The sequence below is a fragment of the Muscardinus avellanarius genome (assembly GCF_963383645.1).
Source record: "Muscardinus avellanarius genome assembly, chromosome: 5".
NCBI lineage: Eukaryota > Metazoa > Chordata > Mammalia > Rodentia > Gliridae > Muscardinus > Muscardinus avellanarius.
Window position 1 is genome coordinate 1,880,213 of NC_137790.1, and position 17,634 is coordinate 1,897,846.

Genomic DNA, 17,634 nt, shown 5'->3' on the forward strand with positions numbered 1-17,634 from the left:
AGGAAGGGGCAGAGACGTGGGGCAGCTGTCACTAAATCATGCCACAAGCACTGTGATTTTAACGATAGGGTATGCTCCATCCCCACAGCAGTCCAGGGCAAAATCCCTCCCTCCGGGCTTGGGCCCGGCCTATCTCCCAACCCCCTGCATGTGCATCTGGGCAGCCTCAGTGACGGGCCAGGTGCAGCGATGGAGTGGGCACCCTGGCCAGGCTCGCCGGCCTCTGGGGCTGGCCTCTCTGCAGCTGGGGCTCCAGCCCTGGCCTCCAAGGAGGATCACTCTGATCTCTCAACGGGAGTGGGAGGTGCTGGTGGGGACACTGCACCCTGTGCAGGGTGAGGCAGCGGCCATGGGGAGAGGCTTCTGCCTTATCCTAGGATGCCAAGTGGGGAGGAGCTAACTCCACATGTTAGCACTGTTTTTGAAACAAGAGTCTAGCTTTCGGCTCTGGCAGCTTTAGGGCAACACAGAAGGTTCTAGTCAGTGTCCTGGGATATGTGTCTTACTTTATAATTAAATAAGTATACACTATTTTTATATAAAAATGTGAAGCCAAAATGAATATCACACTTGGCTAAAGAGCACAAATAATTTTAAAAGTATGATCGAGGTCATTATATCGGGTAAGAGGTTCCTGGGTCTCATTTACACTACCTGGTGGTCAAAACGTACTGAAAGGTAACCATGCATTAAAGGTGCCTCTGGCGGAGCTAGGTGTGAAACTGGTCCCACGGGAAGGGTGAGGAAGGGCTAGACAAGTGCTCCAGACAGGAGCAGGGCAGAGTACACAGAAGTGGCCACCCCAGGAGGGGACAGGCTCACAGGCAGCCAGCCCCGTGCACCCTGAGGGGTACAGAGCAAGGACCCTTGCCCAGGGCCTGCCATGATGCCCTAGCGGGGAGGCTGAGCCCTCCATCCTTGCCCAAGAAGAGTCCTAAAGCCCCTAAAGTCTTAAAGCCCCAGGTGGACATGGACACATGCTGGCTTCAGCTCTGTGTAGCCGGGCCCAGGCTCGGGAACCCCATTCCTTCACCTCCCGGGGCCGAGCAAAACACAGAGAGGCTGCAGGGCGGAATGGCCAGGGCCCTCAGGCGTTTGCTCAGAAAACCAAGGACACGTGGGGACAGCCATTACCACGCCTTTTACTGGCCAAACAGCTCTGCGTGTAAATAAACTAGAATTAATGAGAGCCGGGGACCCAGCTCAAAACACCAACAAGGAAAGGGAAGGCCCTGGGAACAACACAGGGCCTGGGCTGGTATAAAAGCCCTGCGGCCCAGAGCTCTCACACACACACTCACACACTCACTCACACACCCACACCCTCCTCCCACCCAGCCCACATGGCCGCCTCCACCATGTCCGTCTGCTCCAGCAACCTGAGCTACGACAGCCGGGTCTGCCTGCCGGGTTCCTGTGACTCCTGCACCGACGCCTCCTGGCAGGTGGACGACTGCCCAGAGAGCTGCTGCGAGCCCCCCTGCTGCGCCCCCAGCTGCTGCGCCCCGGCCCCCTGCCTGAGCCTCGTCTGCACCCCAGTGAGCTGCGTGGCCAGCCCCTGCTGCCAGCCAGGCTGCACCAGCTCCTGCACGCCCTCCTGCTGCCAGCAGTCTAGCTGCCAGCCGGCTTGCTGCAGCTGCTCCCCCTGCCCGCAGTCCTGCTGCGTGCCCGTCTGCTGTAAGCCCATCTGCTGTGTGCCCATCTGCTCTGGCTCCTCCTCCTGCTGCCAGCAGTCTAGCTGTGACCCTTGTTGCTGCAGCTGCTCACCCTGTCAGCAGTCATGCTGTGTGCCCGTCTGCTGCAAGCCCGTCTGCTGCATGCCCGTCTGCTCTGGCTCCTCCTCCTGCTGCCAGCAGTCTAGCTGCCAGCCCTCCTGCTGCAGCTCCTCCCCCTGCCCGCAGTCCTGCTGCAGACCCTCGTCCTGCATGTCCCTGCTCTGCCGCCCCGTGTGCCGCCCCGCCTGCTGTGTGCCCGCCTCCTCCTGTGGCACCTCCTCCTGCCAGCCCAGCTGCTTCCGCCCGGCCTCCTGCGTGTCCCTGCTCTGCCGCCCCGTGTGCCGCCCTGCCTGCTGTGGCCTCTCCTTGGGCCAGAAGTCCAGCTGCTGACCGGGCTCATCCCCCAGGTCCAGCCAGGCCAAGTCCTGCCCACAGCCAGGCCCTTCACGAGCCCTCGGTCTGCTCCTGAGCTGGCCTAGGCATCTGCCCCTGAAGGTGGGGACCCCATGTGTCCACCTTGCTGACTTGATCTCTACTTCCACCTCCCAGGACCCTGCCCACCTCTGGGTCACCTGCCCTCCACTCCAAGCTCCCATGCCCTGGCCTCAACTGGCACCCTGGAGCCTCAAATAAACTTATCCTGATCACAGTTCTCCTTCCTCTTGTATTCCTGGGGTCACACAGTCGGAGCAGATGTCGGTCTCCTCCAGCTAGGAATATTTCTAGGATGGTGACCTCCCTAGGAACCATGAGTGTCTCTGGCTAAGTCCCTGGGTGGGTCGCCGGTGGGCGAGGGCCACGTCCAGCACAGGGTGCCTGAGAGGAGGCTGCCCAAGAGAGGTCCCAGTCTCTCAGGACACTCCCCAAGTTTTAGCTGGTCCACAATCAGCGAAGGTGAGTGAGACAGAGACCGTGTGCAGGATGGAGCCAGGCTGACTGCCCGAGGTCTGCCCTGGCCAGCTCCTGGGGGTAAGACCCCTGGCATCCTCAGAACACTGGGAGGGTTCTGAGAAGAACACCCCCCTGGCGGCGGGCGGGGGTGAGATCAGCCTTACAGTAACCACTGCCCACTGGAATGTCTACGTACATCCCAGAAGATTAATCCTCCCGTGTCACATAACCTCACCAGAATAAAGCCCTAGAACATTCACAGCAATGTGAAGTGTCCTGAGCACACAGGCGAGCGCCACCATGTTGAGTGTCCATTCACAGAGGAGGGAAAGGTAACCGTTCATAAAGGGGGGGGGGGAAGGCGGCCGGCTCGTCAAGGGCAAATCAGTGCAAGGGAACTGAGTCCCCCGGCTCACAAGACGAGCACACAGAACCCCAGGAGTCAGGCTTGTCTTCTACGTGCCAAAGAAGTTAAAGGAAAAGGTTAGCCAATTAAGTAAAGATGAAGAAGACCTTTTTAAAAAAGAGAAATAGAACATCTGAGAGGAAATCTACAGCCTGGGGTGGAGGTCACGCTGTGGTTAGCAGCAGAGCAGACGCTGTGGAATTAGAAGCGAGGGCCAAGACCTGGCCACAGGCACCGCCCAACACCAAGCACAGACCAGACAAGGGAACAGCACGCGGCTGAGGGAGGGAACCGCAGGGACCAGAAAGCTACGTAACTGGAGCCCCGAGGAAGAGAGAGAGGAGGGACGGTGTGGCTGGCAGGTTGGATGAAAAGACACCTCCTGGCTACATTTGTGCCGAGACACACTTTAAATACAAGGACGGAAGCCAGGCATGGTGGTGCACGCTTGTAATCCCAGTACTTGGGAGGCTGAGACGGGAGGATCACAGGTTCAAAGTCAGCCTCAGTAACTTAGTAAAGCTGTTGGCTACTTAGTGAGACCCTGTTTAAAAATAAAAAAATAAAAATAGGGTTGAGGGTATAGCTCTGAGATAGAATGCCCTGGGTTCAATTTCTAGTACCTAAAAAAAAAAAAAAAAATATATATATATATATATATATATATATATATATATATATATATATATATATTGAAGCCATGCATGGAGGCACACACCTGTAATTTCAGTACTTGGGAAGCAGAGACAGGAGGATTACAGATTCATGCCCAGCCCCAACAATTTGGTGGGACCCTGTTTCAAAATAAAAATAAGTAAATAAATAAATTGGGCTGAAAGTATAGCTCAGAGGTAGAATGCCACTGGGTTCAATTCACAGTAAAACACACAACACACACACACACACACACACACACACACACACACACACACACAATTTACTAACATAGACCTAAATGTAAAATGTAAAAGGTTATTTAACTTTAAAAAATGGAGAAAAGTCTCTGTGTCTGACTGCATTAGGCAGAGTTCTTAGGATCAAAAGCATGACCCATCAAAGAAAAAAGTTGACAGATTGGACTTCACTGAATTAAACTCATCTGCTCTTTACAGTACATTGTTAAAGGGTGGGAGAGTAACAGCTTGGGATGTCTCCATGGGCTCTTGTTCTTAGCTAGTTTAAGAAGAGCCAGACTGACTGCTGCAAGCTTAGGCAGCGTTTTATTATTACAGGGAGAAAGGGGGGACAGACCAATCAGAGCCACGTCAGAGGGATGCAGTGGAGGGCCTTGAAAGGAAGACACTGAGGTCTCCGAACACAGGGCATTTTTTATAAGAACTCATTATCTCCTTCCTCCCATCCAGCTTAGCCAATAGTCCTCTTTTCCCACCTAAGATCGGTGCAGGCCGCCAGCTACCTCTGCCGTGTGAGCCTTTTCTGTAGCCTTCTTTGCTCGTCCTCACAGGGACAGACAGGTCTGACAAAATTGTCACTTGGTTAGCAAAGTCAGGGGGCTGCAGGGTAGAAACCCGCTTTGTTTTCGTTTTATTTTTATTCTTAAAGGATGTACTGTCCACCTGTGTCCTTGATGAGTTCTCAGCTTTTCCTTATCTTTGTCTGCTAGAAGTTACTTATTATGTTGAAAACTTGTTTTATAATAAAGAAAGAAAGACACAGGAATATAGTCTTTTAAAGTATGGAAATTTTGGAAGCTATAATGTGTTATTAGTAATTAATATAGGGTTAATAGAGCTTGCTTTTTATCTTTTAACCTTAGTCTAACCTGTTGTGAGAGTCTATATAATCCTTTTTCTAAGTACAAGTGTCTGTATTTTAACATTCAATGTTCAGCTGGGCTAACAAGCCAACTTTTAGCTCACCAAGGTCAACTTTGGCTGTAATTCTTGGCTGACATCTTAGAGACAGAGAAAAGGATTTTATCGTTCTGCCTAAGTATGAAAGCTTGTTCTTATTAGCAATTAATACTGCCCTTATTAGAAATCAATACAGGCTCAATTCCCATCAAAGACAAAACTCACACTGGTCGAAAATACTTGCAAATCTGACCCAAATACTTGTATCCAAAAGTCTACAGAACTTTCAAAATTTAATATAAAAAATAAATTGAAAAAGAAGACCCAAGATTGGGCATGGTGGTGCACACCTATAATCCTATTACTACTAGGGGAGCTGAGACAAGAGGATTGCAGGTTCAAGGTCCATCTCTACAACTTAGCATGACTCTCAGCAAGTTAGTGAGATTCTGTTTCAAAATAAAAATGACTAATAGCTCAGTGGTAGAATGCTCCTGGGTTCAACGCCCAGTGAAAACAAACAAACAAACAAACAAATCAAAAAAGAAGACCTGACAATTCAAAGAAATATTTTCCAGAGAAAGATGCATGAATAATAAACAAACACATAAGAAAGAAGCTCAACATCATTAGTCATTAGGGAAATGCCACTCAGGCCACAGAGAGATGCCCTGCCCGTCCGTTTTAGAATGGCTAAAATCAGGAAGAGCGGCCGTGCCAAGTGCTGTCGAGGATATACTCGAGGGGACCTGGAACTCATGGTGCCGATGGTCATGTCCGGTGCTATTTCAAAATAAAAATGACTAATAGCTCAGTGGTAGAATGCTCCTGGGTTCAACGCCCAGTGAAGACAGACAGACAGAGCAGTGAAGACCACTCTGGAAGGCAATTTGGCAAATAAGCACAGTAAGTGTGGTCAGCGCCTCGTTAGTCATCAGGACGTGAAGCTGAGTTGGAGCTGCCCGCGCACACCTGGAAACCATGGACAGAGCCTCGCGGCACCCAGGGCTGGCGAGGAGGCCCTGCCCCAGAGCTTCCCACGCCGCTGGGGGAGACGCCAGACAGGGCTGCCGCCCTGGAGAACGGTCTGCCGGGGTCTCAGAAAGCCAACAGTGCCACTCCCCAGCAGGAACTCTAGAGAAATAAAAACCCATGGCCATGCCAAACTCTAGCCAAACGATGTACCACAGCTTTGTTCACACCGCCATAAGCAGGAAACGATCAAAATCGCCTTCCACCACGGAGAGACAGCCAGAGCTGGTCTCCACAAGAGGAAAGCATAAGGAGAAATATATCACCCATGTAGGCGACATCTCGGAAGGATCCCCAGGACATGTTGCTGAATGAAGGAAACCAGACCCCAAAGGCCACCGTTGCAGGATTCCGCTTGGCAATCTGAATGCCGAGTACCCAAGTAATATGATGTTCTACAGGGACCGGGAGGGGGAGGGCTGCCGCGGGGCCACACACCTCGAGGGTGAAGAATGCCTGACCAGGAGCCTGGGGGTAGATATGGGGCTCCGTGTGACTGTCCAAATCACAGAGTAGATACAGGAAGGAGGGGCGTGGGACTTGGTGGCTCGCTCCACAGGCCTGGCCTGGCTTTGCAAGGCCGAGGGGCGTGTACTGTCCCTGTGGAGTTAAGCACCCTGGGTGGTCCTCGCTGGCTTTTTCCTCTTCAAGCTGTTGCCATTCTGTTGCCCTTTAGGTTTGTTTTTTGTGTTGCGGGGCTGTGTTTTCACGGTGGCATGTCCTGGAATACTTCCGTTGCCCACGCCTGGTGACTGAGTGGAGGCACACATTCCCGTCATCTTCCCTCCAGCTGCTCAGCTGAGGTCGGACGCGGGCTCTGGAAGCTCTTACGATCTCCTTCTGTGTCTGGTCTTACGTGTCCAACAGCCCATCTAGACATGAAGCATATCTCCAGTGGGTCCCACGTGCGTTCTGAGTTTCAGATCTAAAGATGTGTGCTCCCCTCCAGCCTGGGAGCCTCTCCCCTTCTCCCCTTCCCTGATCTTTCTGGAAAGCCTGTTTCTGGAAGTGTTGGGGTGAGTTCTCGGCTCGGGAACTCGGGGTCTGCAGGGTCCTTGGCTAACAAGATAGAAAAGAATTTCAGCACGTGCCAGTTAGAGACACAGACAGAGGTGTATTGGGAAAAGGGAGGAAATACACATCCAGAGAGAATGCGGACCCTCAAGATGAGGAAGGCATTTTGGGGAGTTCAGGGCTCTCTTCTTATAGGGGACTTTCGTGAGGGGTGGGCTAGAGAAGGTATGTGAGGATGAGCTCAGTCCGGTAGTCCCGAGGCGGTTTATGGTGGGCAGGTGATATGGCAGTCTTAGGGTCTTCAGGCTGATTGGGGTCCTCATTAGCTAATTGATGGATAAGCAGGAATATCCTAAATTATAGGCTTCTCAGAAATATTGTAGTTAACTCTAGGATCTACAGGGTTCCCAGGAATTTTGAGAGTCAGGCTTGTGAAAGAGAACTGGTTTGGTGGACAAGAGGCAGAGGCACTTCAGCTCCAGGTTCTTATATCAAAGTTATATTTTACTTTTCCTTCCTGTCTTCTATCCTACATCAGAAGGAACCCTCTCTCTCTCAAGTTTTCCTTCACGCCTCCATCTCTGATGGGGGAGAGATACTGTTTCCCCTTCAAGATCCTCCATCACTGTGTGCTGGTGAGCTGCCCGAGCCTCAGGTGCCAGACATTAGCTGCATGTGGCCGGCCCAGGCTCGGCTCGGGAACCCCAGCCCCTCACCTCCTAGGGCTGAACAGAACACAGAGACTGCACGTGGGCAGGGCCAGGGCCGTCAGGTGTTTGCTCAGAAAACCAAGGGCACGTGGGGACGGAGCAGGCCTCAGCCATAACCACGCCTTTTACTGGCCAAACAGCTCTGCGTGTAAATAAACTTGAATTAATGAGGGCCCGGGACCCAGCTCAAAACACCAACAAGGAAAGGGAAGGCCCTGGGTGGGAACAACACAGGGCCTGGGCTGGTATAAAAGCCCTGCGGCCCAGAGCTCTCACACACACATTCACACACACACTCACACACCCACACCCTCCTCCCACCCAGCCCACATGGCCGCCTCCACCATGTCCGTCTGCTCCAGCAACCTGAGCTACGACAGCCGGGTCTGCCTGCCGGGTTCCTGTGACTCCTGCACCGATGCCTCCTGGCAAGTGGACGACTGCCCAGAGAGCTGCTGCGAGCCCCCCTGCTGCGCCCCCAGCTGCTGCGCCCCGGCCCCCTGCCTGAGCCTTGTCTGCACCCCAGTGAGCTGCGTGGCCAGCCCCTGCTGCCAGCCATGCTGCACCAGCTCCTGCACGCCCTCCTGCTGCCAGCAGTCTAGCTGCCAGCCCTCCTGCTGCAGCTGCTCCCCCTGCCAGCAGTCCTGCTGTGTGCCTGTCTGCTGCAAGCCTGTCTGCTGCGTGCCAATCTGCTCTGGCTCCTCCTCCTGCTGCCAGCAGTCTAGCTGCCAGCCGTCCTGCTGCAGCTGCTCCCCATGCTGCGTGCCCGTCTGCTGCAAGCCTGTCTGCTCTGGCTCCTCCTGCTGCCAGCAGTCTAGCTGTGACCCTTGTTGCTGCAGCTGCTTGCCCTGCCAGCAGTCCTGCTGCTTGCCCGTCTGCTGCAAGCCCGTCTGCTGTGTGCCCGTCTGCTCTGGCTCATCCTGCTGCCAGCAGTCCAGCTGCGAGTCTGACTGCTGCAGCTGCTCCCCCTGCCAGCCATCCTGCTGCAAGCCTGTCTGCTGTGTGCCTGTCTGCTCTGGCTCCTCCTCCTGCTGCCAGCAGTCTAGCTGCCAGCCCTCCTGCTGCAGCTCCTCCCCCTGCCCGCAGTCCTGCTGCGCACCCACCTGCTGCAGACCCTCGTCCTGCGTGTCCCTGCTCTGCCGCCCCGTGTGCCGCCCCGCCTGCTGTGTACCCGCCTCCTCCTGCGGCACCTCCTCCTGCCAGCCCAGCTGCTGCCGCCCAGCCTCCTCCGTGTCCCTGCTCTGCCGCCCCGTGTGCCGCCCCTCCTGCTGCGGCCTCTCCTCAGGCCAGAAGTCCAGCTGCTGACCAGCCTGTCCTCCAAAGCCAGGCGGGATCAGGCCCCACCCCATGTCCAGACCTCTCATGCCCCCCTCAGTCGGCTCCTGACCCAGCTTAGGCGGCTGCCCCCCTGACGATGGGCCCCCATGTGTCTACTGTGCTCACCTGACTTCTACCCCCACCTCCCAGGACCCTGTCTGTCTCTCAGTCACCTGTGCCTCCCTGCTTACCTCTCTGGGTCACCTGCCCCTGACCTCCACCTGGAACCTCACACACCTCTAATAAACTCACCCAGAGCACGATCTTCCTGTGTCTCTTGATCCTGGGGACACATGGTCAGAGCAGACATGGGTCTCCTCCAGCCAGGAATATGTCTACGTTGAGTGACTGGCCTAGAAACCCCAAGGGACTGAGCTAAGTCCCGCCAGGTCACCAGTGGGACTTGGGGCTGGGCCAGAGAGGCTCAGTCCCTGGCCAGTGACAGGCTTGTGGGTGGAGACTCTGTTCCTCCGCTCTCGTGACGGAGTCAGCTCCCTCCCCGGCTGCCTTCTCTGCCCTGCTGTGGGCCTGACCGTCCTGGCCACCACTCCAAGGGCCAGTCCTTTGTCGTTCACCAGCTTCCAGGCACCACACCATTTTCTGTAGCTCCTCAGGCGGGACAGCGCCATCTCCCGACAGACCGTCCGCAGTGGCCCCTCCCCTGTGGCCCCTGAAGAAGCCGGGCAGTCCCCTCTCTCCCGGCACAGCCAGGTGCAAGCGGCCCATGCTGGCACGAGTGGGTGCTGCGGAACCGGTCGTTAAATTGAATCTGAAGACCACTGGAGGCTCTCCGTGTTCAGAAGCATGGGCACATAGAATTGTGACCCTAGTTTCGCATAGCAAAGACCTGCTAAAAAAGAAAAGCCTCTACATATTTATGGACACCCTCTATTTTTGTATCAGATTTACATTTCAGGCTTAATCTCTAAACAGGCTAACAATTAATGGCAATTGCAGATAAGTATAATTCAGGACACAATGCTTCTAAATATCCAGAGTTGGAGGGTTCCCAGGTCACGATGGAGGAAGGCACCATGCTTACTGAGAACAAAGTTTGACCACACCAGAGACCACCTTGTAGCCAAGAGATTTATTGGAGAGGCTGGTATGAAAGGAAAAAAACAAAGAGAGAGAGAGAGACAGAGAGGGGGAAAGAGAAAGAAGAATCCAGGAGAGGGTCAGGGTTATATATGGGCTTGGGGTTACAGGTCCGGGGGCTAATGGGCTAGGAGAAATGCCCTTGGAACTAATTGGCTAGAGTCCCATGGGAGGGGGTCGTGCGGCCAGGTAATTGGCTCTGGGTCAGTGGGGAATGTCCCTTTCACTGATTGGCCAAGGGCACCAGGAGGGGGCAGGTGTCCCAGGTAAGTGACCAGGTGTGGTGGTCAGAGGGGGATGGCAGCTTAACTGGTCAGACCAGGGCCTTTTAGGAAACTTAGCTGGGGGGTAGGGTTCTGAAGTAAGAACTGAATTCATCTAACACTTACTTTTTTTTTGGGGGGGTGGTACTGTGAGTGGAACCCAGGGCTTTCTACCTCCAGGCTATACTCCCAGACCTATTTTATATTTTATTTGGAAACAGGGTCTCACTAAGTTGCTGAGAGCCTCACTCAGTAGCTGAGGCTGGCTTCGAACGTGTGCGATCCTCCTGTCTCAGCCTCCCAAGTGCAGGGATTACAAGCATGCATCACCACACTCGGCTAACACTTATTTTTTCCTTTAATTCTGGCAAAGTGTTTACCACGTACAATTGACCAGCTTAACCATTTTTGTGCACAGATCAGTGGCATTGAGTTCATTCCCACTGTGTGTAAACATCACCAACATTCATCTTCCCAACTTTCCACCTAGCAACACCAAAATGCCATCCCCATTAAGTGCCCCAGGCGCCCACCACGTACTTGCCCCAGCTGGGCCCATGGCTGCAGTCATGCTGCGCTGTCCTCTGTCTGGTTACGTGCTCACTGGAATCCCCTCAGACTCAAGCAGTGCACGGGCCAGACTTCTTTATTTTTTTTTTTTAGGATTTTTATTTATTTATTATTTATTTATTTATATTTATTTTTTAAACAAAATTTTTATTGAACATAAATGGTATACATTTAAACTATATTTGGTGCCCTTTCTCCCCCCTTCCCCCATTTTTCCTCCCCCCTCCCACCAATGGTTGTCCAGGGTAACCATGTCATATTCATAATTTTACACATATTCAGATGTAGACCCTCATTGATCAAGATCAGCCTTCCTCCTCTCCTATCTTTCCATTCTAACTTTGCTGATATTTCCCCTCCATTATCTGGAGTCCTACTGGTATCCTTTGTGTTTCCTAGTTTGGGCATATTAGAGGAAACATGTACCTTCTCCTTCTGTGCTTGGCTGATCTCTCTTAACATGATGCTCTCCAGGACTTTAAATCTTCTTGCAAATGATATAATTTTGTTCTTCTTTATGGCTAAATAGAATTCCATTGTGTGTATTTCCCACAGTTTTGCTATCCATTCATCTATTGATGGAGATCTGGGTTGGTTCCATATTTTGGCTATTACAAATTGTGCTGCTATGAACATAGGTATGCATATGTTGCTGTATTTCTCTGAATTCAGCCCCTTTGGAAAGATACCCAGGAGTGGTATAGCTGGATCATATGGTGGATCTATTCCCACCTTTCTTAGGAATCTCCACACAGATCTCCATAGTGGCTGAACTAGTTTGCACTCCCACCAACAGTGTAAAAGAGTTCCTCTTTCCCCACATCCTCGCCAGCATTTGTTGTTATTTGATTTCTTTATGCTTGCCATTCTGACTGGGGTTAGATGGAATCTCAGTGTAGTTTTGATTTGCATCTCCCTGATGGCCAGTGATGAAGAACATCTTTTCATGTATCTATTGGCCCTTTGTATCTCCTCTTTTGTAAAGTGTCTATTCAGTTCATTTGCCCATTTCTTGATTGGGTTGTTTGTTTTGCTAGTGTAGAGTCTTTTGAGCTCTTTGTATATTCTGGATATTAGCCCCCTACCAGAGTGGTGGCTGGTAAAGATCTTTTCCCATTCTGTAGGCTTCCTCTTTAGGTTACTGATGGTTTCCTTTGATGAAAGGAAACTTTTTAGTTTGATGCTATCCCACTTGTTTATTCTTGCTTTAATTTCCTGAGCTTTGGAGGTTTTGTTGAGAAAGTTACTGCCTGTGCCAATATGTTGTAGTGTTGAACCTATGTTCTCCTCTACTAACTTCACAGTCTCAAGTCTAATTTCTAAGTCTTTGATCCATCTTGAGTTGATTCCTGTGCATGGTGAGATATAGGGATTTTGTTCCATCTTTCTACAAATGGTTAGCCAGTTCTCCCAGCACCATTTGTTGAAAAGGCTGTCTTTTCTCTAGCGTATGAGTTTGGCCCTATTGTCAAAGATTAATTGACTATAGGTGTGTGGGTTTGTTTCTGTATCTTCTCTTCTGTTCCACTGGTCAGTATGTCTGTTGTTGTGCCAGTACCATGCTGTTTTTACTACTATTGCTCTATAGTGTAATTTGAGGTCTGGGATTGTGATGCCTCCTGCATGTTTCTTATTGCTGAGAATTGCTTTGGCTATTCTGGGTCTTTTCTTTCTCCATATAAAGTTCATGATTGATTTTTCTAGGTCTGTGAAGAATGTCGCTGGTATTTTAATGGGAATTGCATTGAATCTATAGATCACTTTAGCAGAATGGCCATTTTGATGATATTTATTCTTCCTATCCATGAGCACGGGAGATCTTTCCATCAAGGTCTTCTTCAATTTCTTTCTTTAATGTTTTACAGTTTTTGTTGTAGAGGTCTTTTACATCTTGGGTTAGGTTTATTCCTAGGTATTTTATTGTTTTTGAGGTTATAGTAAATGGAATTGTTTTCTTTGTTTCTATAATTGTGGATTCATTGTTGATGTAAAGAAAAGCCACTGATTTCTTTAGGTTGATTTTGTATCCTGCGACTTTGCTGAATTTGTCAATCAGCTCCAGAAGTCTTTTGGTTGAGTTCTTTGGGTCTTCCAGATAAAGGATCATGTCATCTGCAAATAAGGATAATTTTAGTTCCTTTCTTCCTATGTGGATTCCTTTGATTTCCTTCTCTTGTCTTATTGCTGCAGCAAGGGTCTCAAAGACTATATTGAGAAGGAGTGGTGATAGTGGGCATCCTTGTCTTGTTCCTGATTTTAGAGGAAATTCTTGCAGGTTTTTCCCCATTCAATATAATGTTGGCTTTGGGTTTGCAGTATATTGCCTTAATGATGTTGAAGTACGTTCCTTCTATCCCAATTTTCTACAGTGTTTTTAGCATAAATGGGCGTTGGATTTTGTCGAATGTTTTTCAGCATCTATTGCTATGATGATGTGGTTTTTGTTCTTGGTTCTATTTATGTGGTGGATAACATGTACTGATTTGCATATGTTGAACCAGCCTTGTTTTTCTGGGATGAAACCAACTTGGTCATGATGTATTATTCTCTTGATATAGTTTTGAATGCGTATAGCCAGTATTTTGTTTAGAATTTTTGCATCTATGTTCATTAAGGATATTGGTCTGTAGTTTTCCTTTCTTGAGGTATCTTTATTTGTTTTGGGGATTAATGTGATACTGGCCTTGTAGAAGGAATTTGGGAGAATCCCATCTCTTTCAATTTCCTGGAACATGTTGTGAAGTATTGGGATTAGTTCTTCACTGAAAGTTTTGTAAAATTCAGCTGGAAACCCATCTGGGACTAGGCTTTTCTTTGGTGGAAGAATTTTTATTGCCATTTCTATTTCTTTGGTTGCTATTGGTTGGATTAGGCTTGCTATGTCCTCTTGGTTGAGTTTAGGTAGGTTATTTGTGCTTAGAAATCTATCCGTTTCTTCCATGTTTTCTAGTCTATTGGAGTATAAATTTTCAAAATAGTTTCTGATAATCTTTTGAATTTCTTCACTATCTGTAGTGATATCTCCTTTTTCATTTCTAATTTTCATAATTTGAGTTGATTCTCTTTCTTTTGGTTAGGTTGGCCAGGGGTTTATCAATTCTATTCATCTTTTCAAAGAACCAGCTTTTTGTTTTATTGATTCTTTGAATTGTTTTTTTGTTCTCTATTTTATTTATTTCTGCTCTAATTTTAATAATTTCTTGCCTTCTGTTGGTTTTGGGAATAGACTGTTGCAGTCTTTCTAGGTCCTTTAGCTGTGTCATTAGGTTCTTTACTTGGTGGTTCTCTGTCCTTCTTATGTGGGCACTCAATATAATAAACTTTCCTCTTAATACTGCCTTCATAGTGTCCCATAGGTTTTGGTAGGTTGTGTCTCTGTTTTCATTTGTTTCCATAAATTTCTTTATTTCTTCCCTAATTTCTGCTCTTACCCATTCGTCATTCAATAGTGTATCATTCAATCTCCATGTATTTGAATAATTTCTTTTGAGTTTCCTGTTGTTGATTTCTACTTTTATTCCATTATGGTCTGAAAAGATGCAAGGAATTATGTTACATTTTTTTAATTTGCTGGTGCTTTCTTTGTGTCCTAGGATGTGGTCTGTTTTGGAGAAGGTTCCATGGGCTGCTGAGAAGAATGTGTATTCTGTAGTTCCTGGCTGAAATATTCTGTAAATGTCTATTAGGTCCATTTGGTTTATGGTTTTCTTTAGTTCTAAGAAGTCTTTATTCATCTTTTGCCTTGAAGATCGATCCAGTGGTGTGAGAGGCGTATTAAAGTCTCCCAGAATTATTGTATTTAGGTCTATTTGGGATCTGATGTCCAGAAGGGTTTGTTTTACAAATGTGGTTGCACCCGCGTTTGGGGCATAAATATTTACTATCGTTATATCTTCTTGGTGTATTGTTCCTTTTAATAAAAGGAAGTGTCCTGATTTGTCTCTTCTGATGTGTTTTAGTTTAAAGTCTGTTTTGTTGGATATCAGGGTTGCTACCCTGTTCTTTTTTGGTCTCCAATAGCATGGTATGTCTTTTTTCATCCTTTCACTTTTAGTCTGTGAATGTCTTTGGCTGTAAGGTGAGTTTCTTGCAGACAGCATATATTTGGATTATGTTTTTTAATCCACATTGCCAGTCTATGTCTTTTGATTGGTGAGTTAAGTCTTTTGACGTTAAGAGATATTATTGAAATATGATTTTTTTCTGCCATTTTGTGTTCTGTCTACTATTGGGTGGTTTTGTCTTTCTTCCTTACTTAAATGGCCCACTTATGAACTTCCTCTCTTCTCTGATTCTGAAGTCTGCTTCTTTTTTCTTCTTTATGGTTTATTTCTTTAAGAATTTCCTCTAGTGTTGGGTTTGAATTCATGAATTTATTAAGATTCTGTTTATCCTGAAATACTTTTGTTTCCCCATTGATTTTGAATAGTAGTTTTGATGGATAGAGTAGTTTTGGTTGGAAGTTATTTTCTTCCAGGGTCTGAATCACGTCATACCAGTCTCTCCTAGCATTCCTGACCTGGGTTGTATAGTCTGGGGTAATTCTTATTGTTTTGCCTCTATATGTCACCCGTCCTTTTGTTCTCACTGCTTTTAGGATTCCTTCCTTGGCCTCTATGTTGGTCATTTTGGCTATTATGTGGCGTGGGGAGGTCCTTCTTTGGTCCTGTCTCAATGGAGTTCTGTATGCCTCCTGGACATGAAGATCCAAGTCTCTTTCCATATTTGGAAAATTCTCTGAAATTATTTCTTTGAAGAGATTACGGATGCCCTTGGACTGTACCTCTATCCCTTCTTCAATGACTCATATTATCCCATATTTGCTGGATGATTAGGTTTTGTTATGTTAGGTTTTGTTGCTGTAAAGATTTCTGTATATCACTGACCGTGTTTTCGGTTTTGGATGTACTGTCTTCTAACATTGATATTCTGTTTTCCATTTCATCTAATCTCCCAGAATTTCTTTCTATTGCTGTCTTCATTTCACTTATTGACTCTTTCATTTCATTCCAGACCTCTTATTCTTTCTTAGTGTTTCCAACTCATCTTTCATTTCCTCTAGACTTGTTTTAAATCCTTTCATCATATTGTAAATCAAGATTCGGAACTCCCCTTCTTGCATTTCTTGTAGGTCAGTATTCGTGACTTCTGTAGTTTCTCCACTATTCCTGGTTCTCATATTTTCAATTTCTCAGGCCTGATCTTCTATTGTCTTCCCATTGATTGTGGTTGTTGTGTATAGACCAGTCTTAGTAGTATGGATTTAGAAGAGTTAACAGGTAAACAGTACTTTTTCGAGTGATGAGGGTTGGGTGATGGTGGAGTAGCAGGGGTCAGAAGTCAGGAACCATGAGCACCAAAATTTTGTTTCTCTGCTTCACAAAATGACAATAAACAGTAGCCAATGCTAATGGTTGTTGAGTGCGCTCTCGCAGACTCGGTGAACTCGCTGCCATCACCGAAGGCAATATGGCGCCGCTGCCACACCCTCGGCCGTAAGGCTGGTGTATTTCTTTTCTGGTTTTGAGCTCTACTCTGAGTCCCTGGAGGGTGTGCTGAGCCCAGCCCCCGGGAGCTTTAGACACTCCTTGCACTGAGAAAACTGCTGAATTACACCCGGCTGTCCCGCAGCTGCTCACCTCAGCTCGCTGTCCGCCCCTCCTCTCTGGAGCCTGGTGGCTGGTTGAGTGCACTGGTCTGGAGCCATCCGGTAAATTCTCCGCTGCCAGCGGCAGTACGGCACTGCTGCCACCTCCAGGCCGTGAGACCGGCGTATCTCCTCTCCGGTTCTGAGCTCCATTCTGAGTCCCCCTCCTCTCTGGAGCCCAGCGCTGCGAGGGAAGATGGCGCCGGCGGCGCGGCTCTGCCGACTTCCTTCTTTTTAAGGCCACATAATGTTCCTCGGCACTGTTTATCCACCCCTCTGCTGGTAGACGCTTGGCTTCTTCACCTTGGGCTCTTGTGAACAAGGTTGCTTTGAACATGGATGCACAAATACCCATCTCAGTTCTTTCGAGCACGAACCTGGACGTGGGTGTTATGGTTTTGGGGTGGCTGTTACCATTTGGGGGAACTTCCCCCCGGGGACCCCGGTCAGACTCCCAGAGGTTATTCCCCATAACTGCGGGTTCTTGTCCCAACTCAGGACAAATGTACACTGGTCAGGACTCTTGCTGAAGATTTAAATGAGTTTATTCAAAAGGTAGACATACTGAAGACAGTTTCGGCCTCCTGCTACCCAGGGATAGCATGGGGGTGCCCCAAAGAAGTCACCGAACCACAAACTATGAAACGGCCTTTTATAGACACAGCACCCTCCACCTTGTTCTCCTACCACATAAGTGAAGTCTGTCCCTTTCATTTTCCCACCTAACTTGGTTTACGCCCAGGTTTCTCCTTTCACGAAGGTCAATTCTCTCCTCCCACCGTCTTAACTAGATAGCAGTTATATGTCAACCTGTCTCGGTCCAACTCCCCTGTGGATTTGCTAATTACTTTTAGCTGGTTCATTTGCAGTCTGACACGTTACCTGACTCCTGGTCACGGGTACCAAGTCCTGACTCGCCCTCTCCTCTCACAGCTCAGCGCTTCATCTTGCGTGGCCCAAGTTTTGAAATATATATATTAATAATCAGAGCTTCCTTCTCAAATCTCCCTAGGCCAGTCCTCACACCGGCACGGTGGGGCTGCCGGGTCCTACTCTAGCGCTGTTTAATGTCTTAGGAACTACCAAAGCTCCGGCACCGCTTTTCATTCCCACCCACAGTACAGCTGGCTCCACTCTCCCCACATCCTCACCCACTG

General features: G+C 48.7%; 2 protein-coding genes across 5 annotated transcripts in view; both read left to right on the forward strand.

The window, feature by feature from the left end:
- TSPEAR (thrombospondin type laminin G domain and EAR repeats) overlaps positions 1-17,634 on the forward strand; it is a gene marked incomplete at both ends in the record, with an annotated part of 169,357 nt that overhangs the window by 127,411 nt on the left and 24,312 nt on the right. The gene's annotated exons all lie outside the window — the stretch shown is intronic.
- Positions 1,344-8,887, forward strand: LOC308262899 (uncharacterized protein; the record flags this gene model as incomplete). 4 transcript variants are annotated; one of them, XM_080695645.1, is made up of 2 exons in its annotated part: positions 1,344-1,918; positions 8,125-8,887. In XM_080695645.1, the coding sequence occupies 2 exons, from the start codon at positions 1,344-1,346 to the stop codon at positions 8,885-8,887; spliced, it is 1,338 nt and encodes a 445-aa protein (XP_080551771.1). The 4 variants fall into 4 exon arrangements, with proteins under 4 accessions (XP_080551771.1, XP_080551773.1, XP_080551772.1 ...); XM_080695647.1 differs by having other exon boundaries at positions 8,542-8,887; XM_080695646.1 differs by having other exon boundaries at positions 1,344-1,510; positions 8,065-8,887.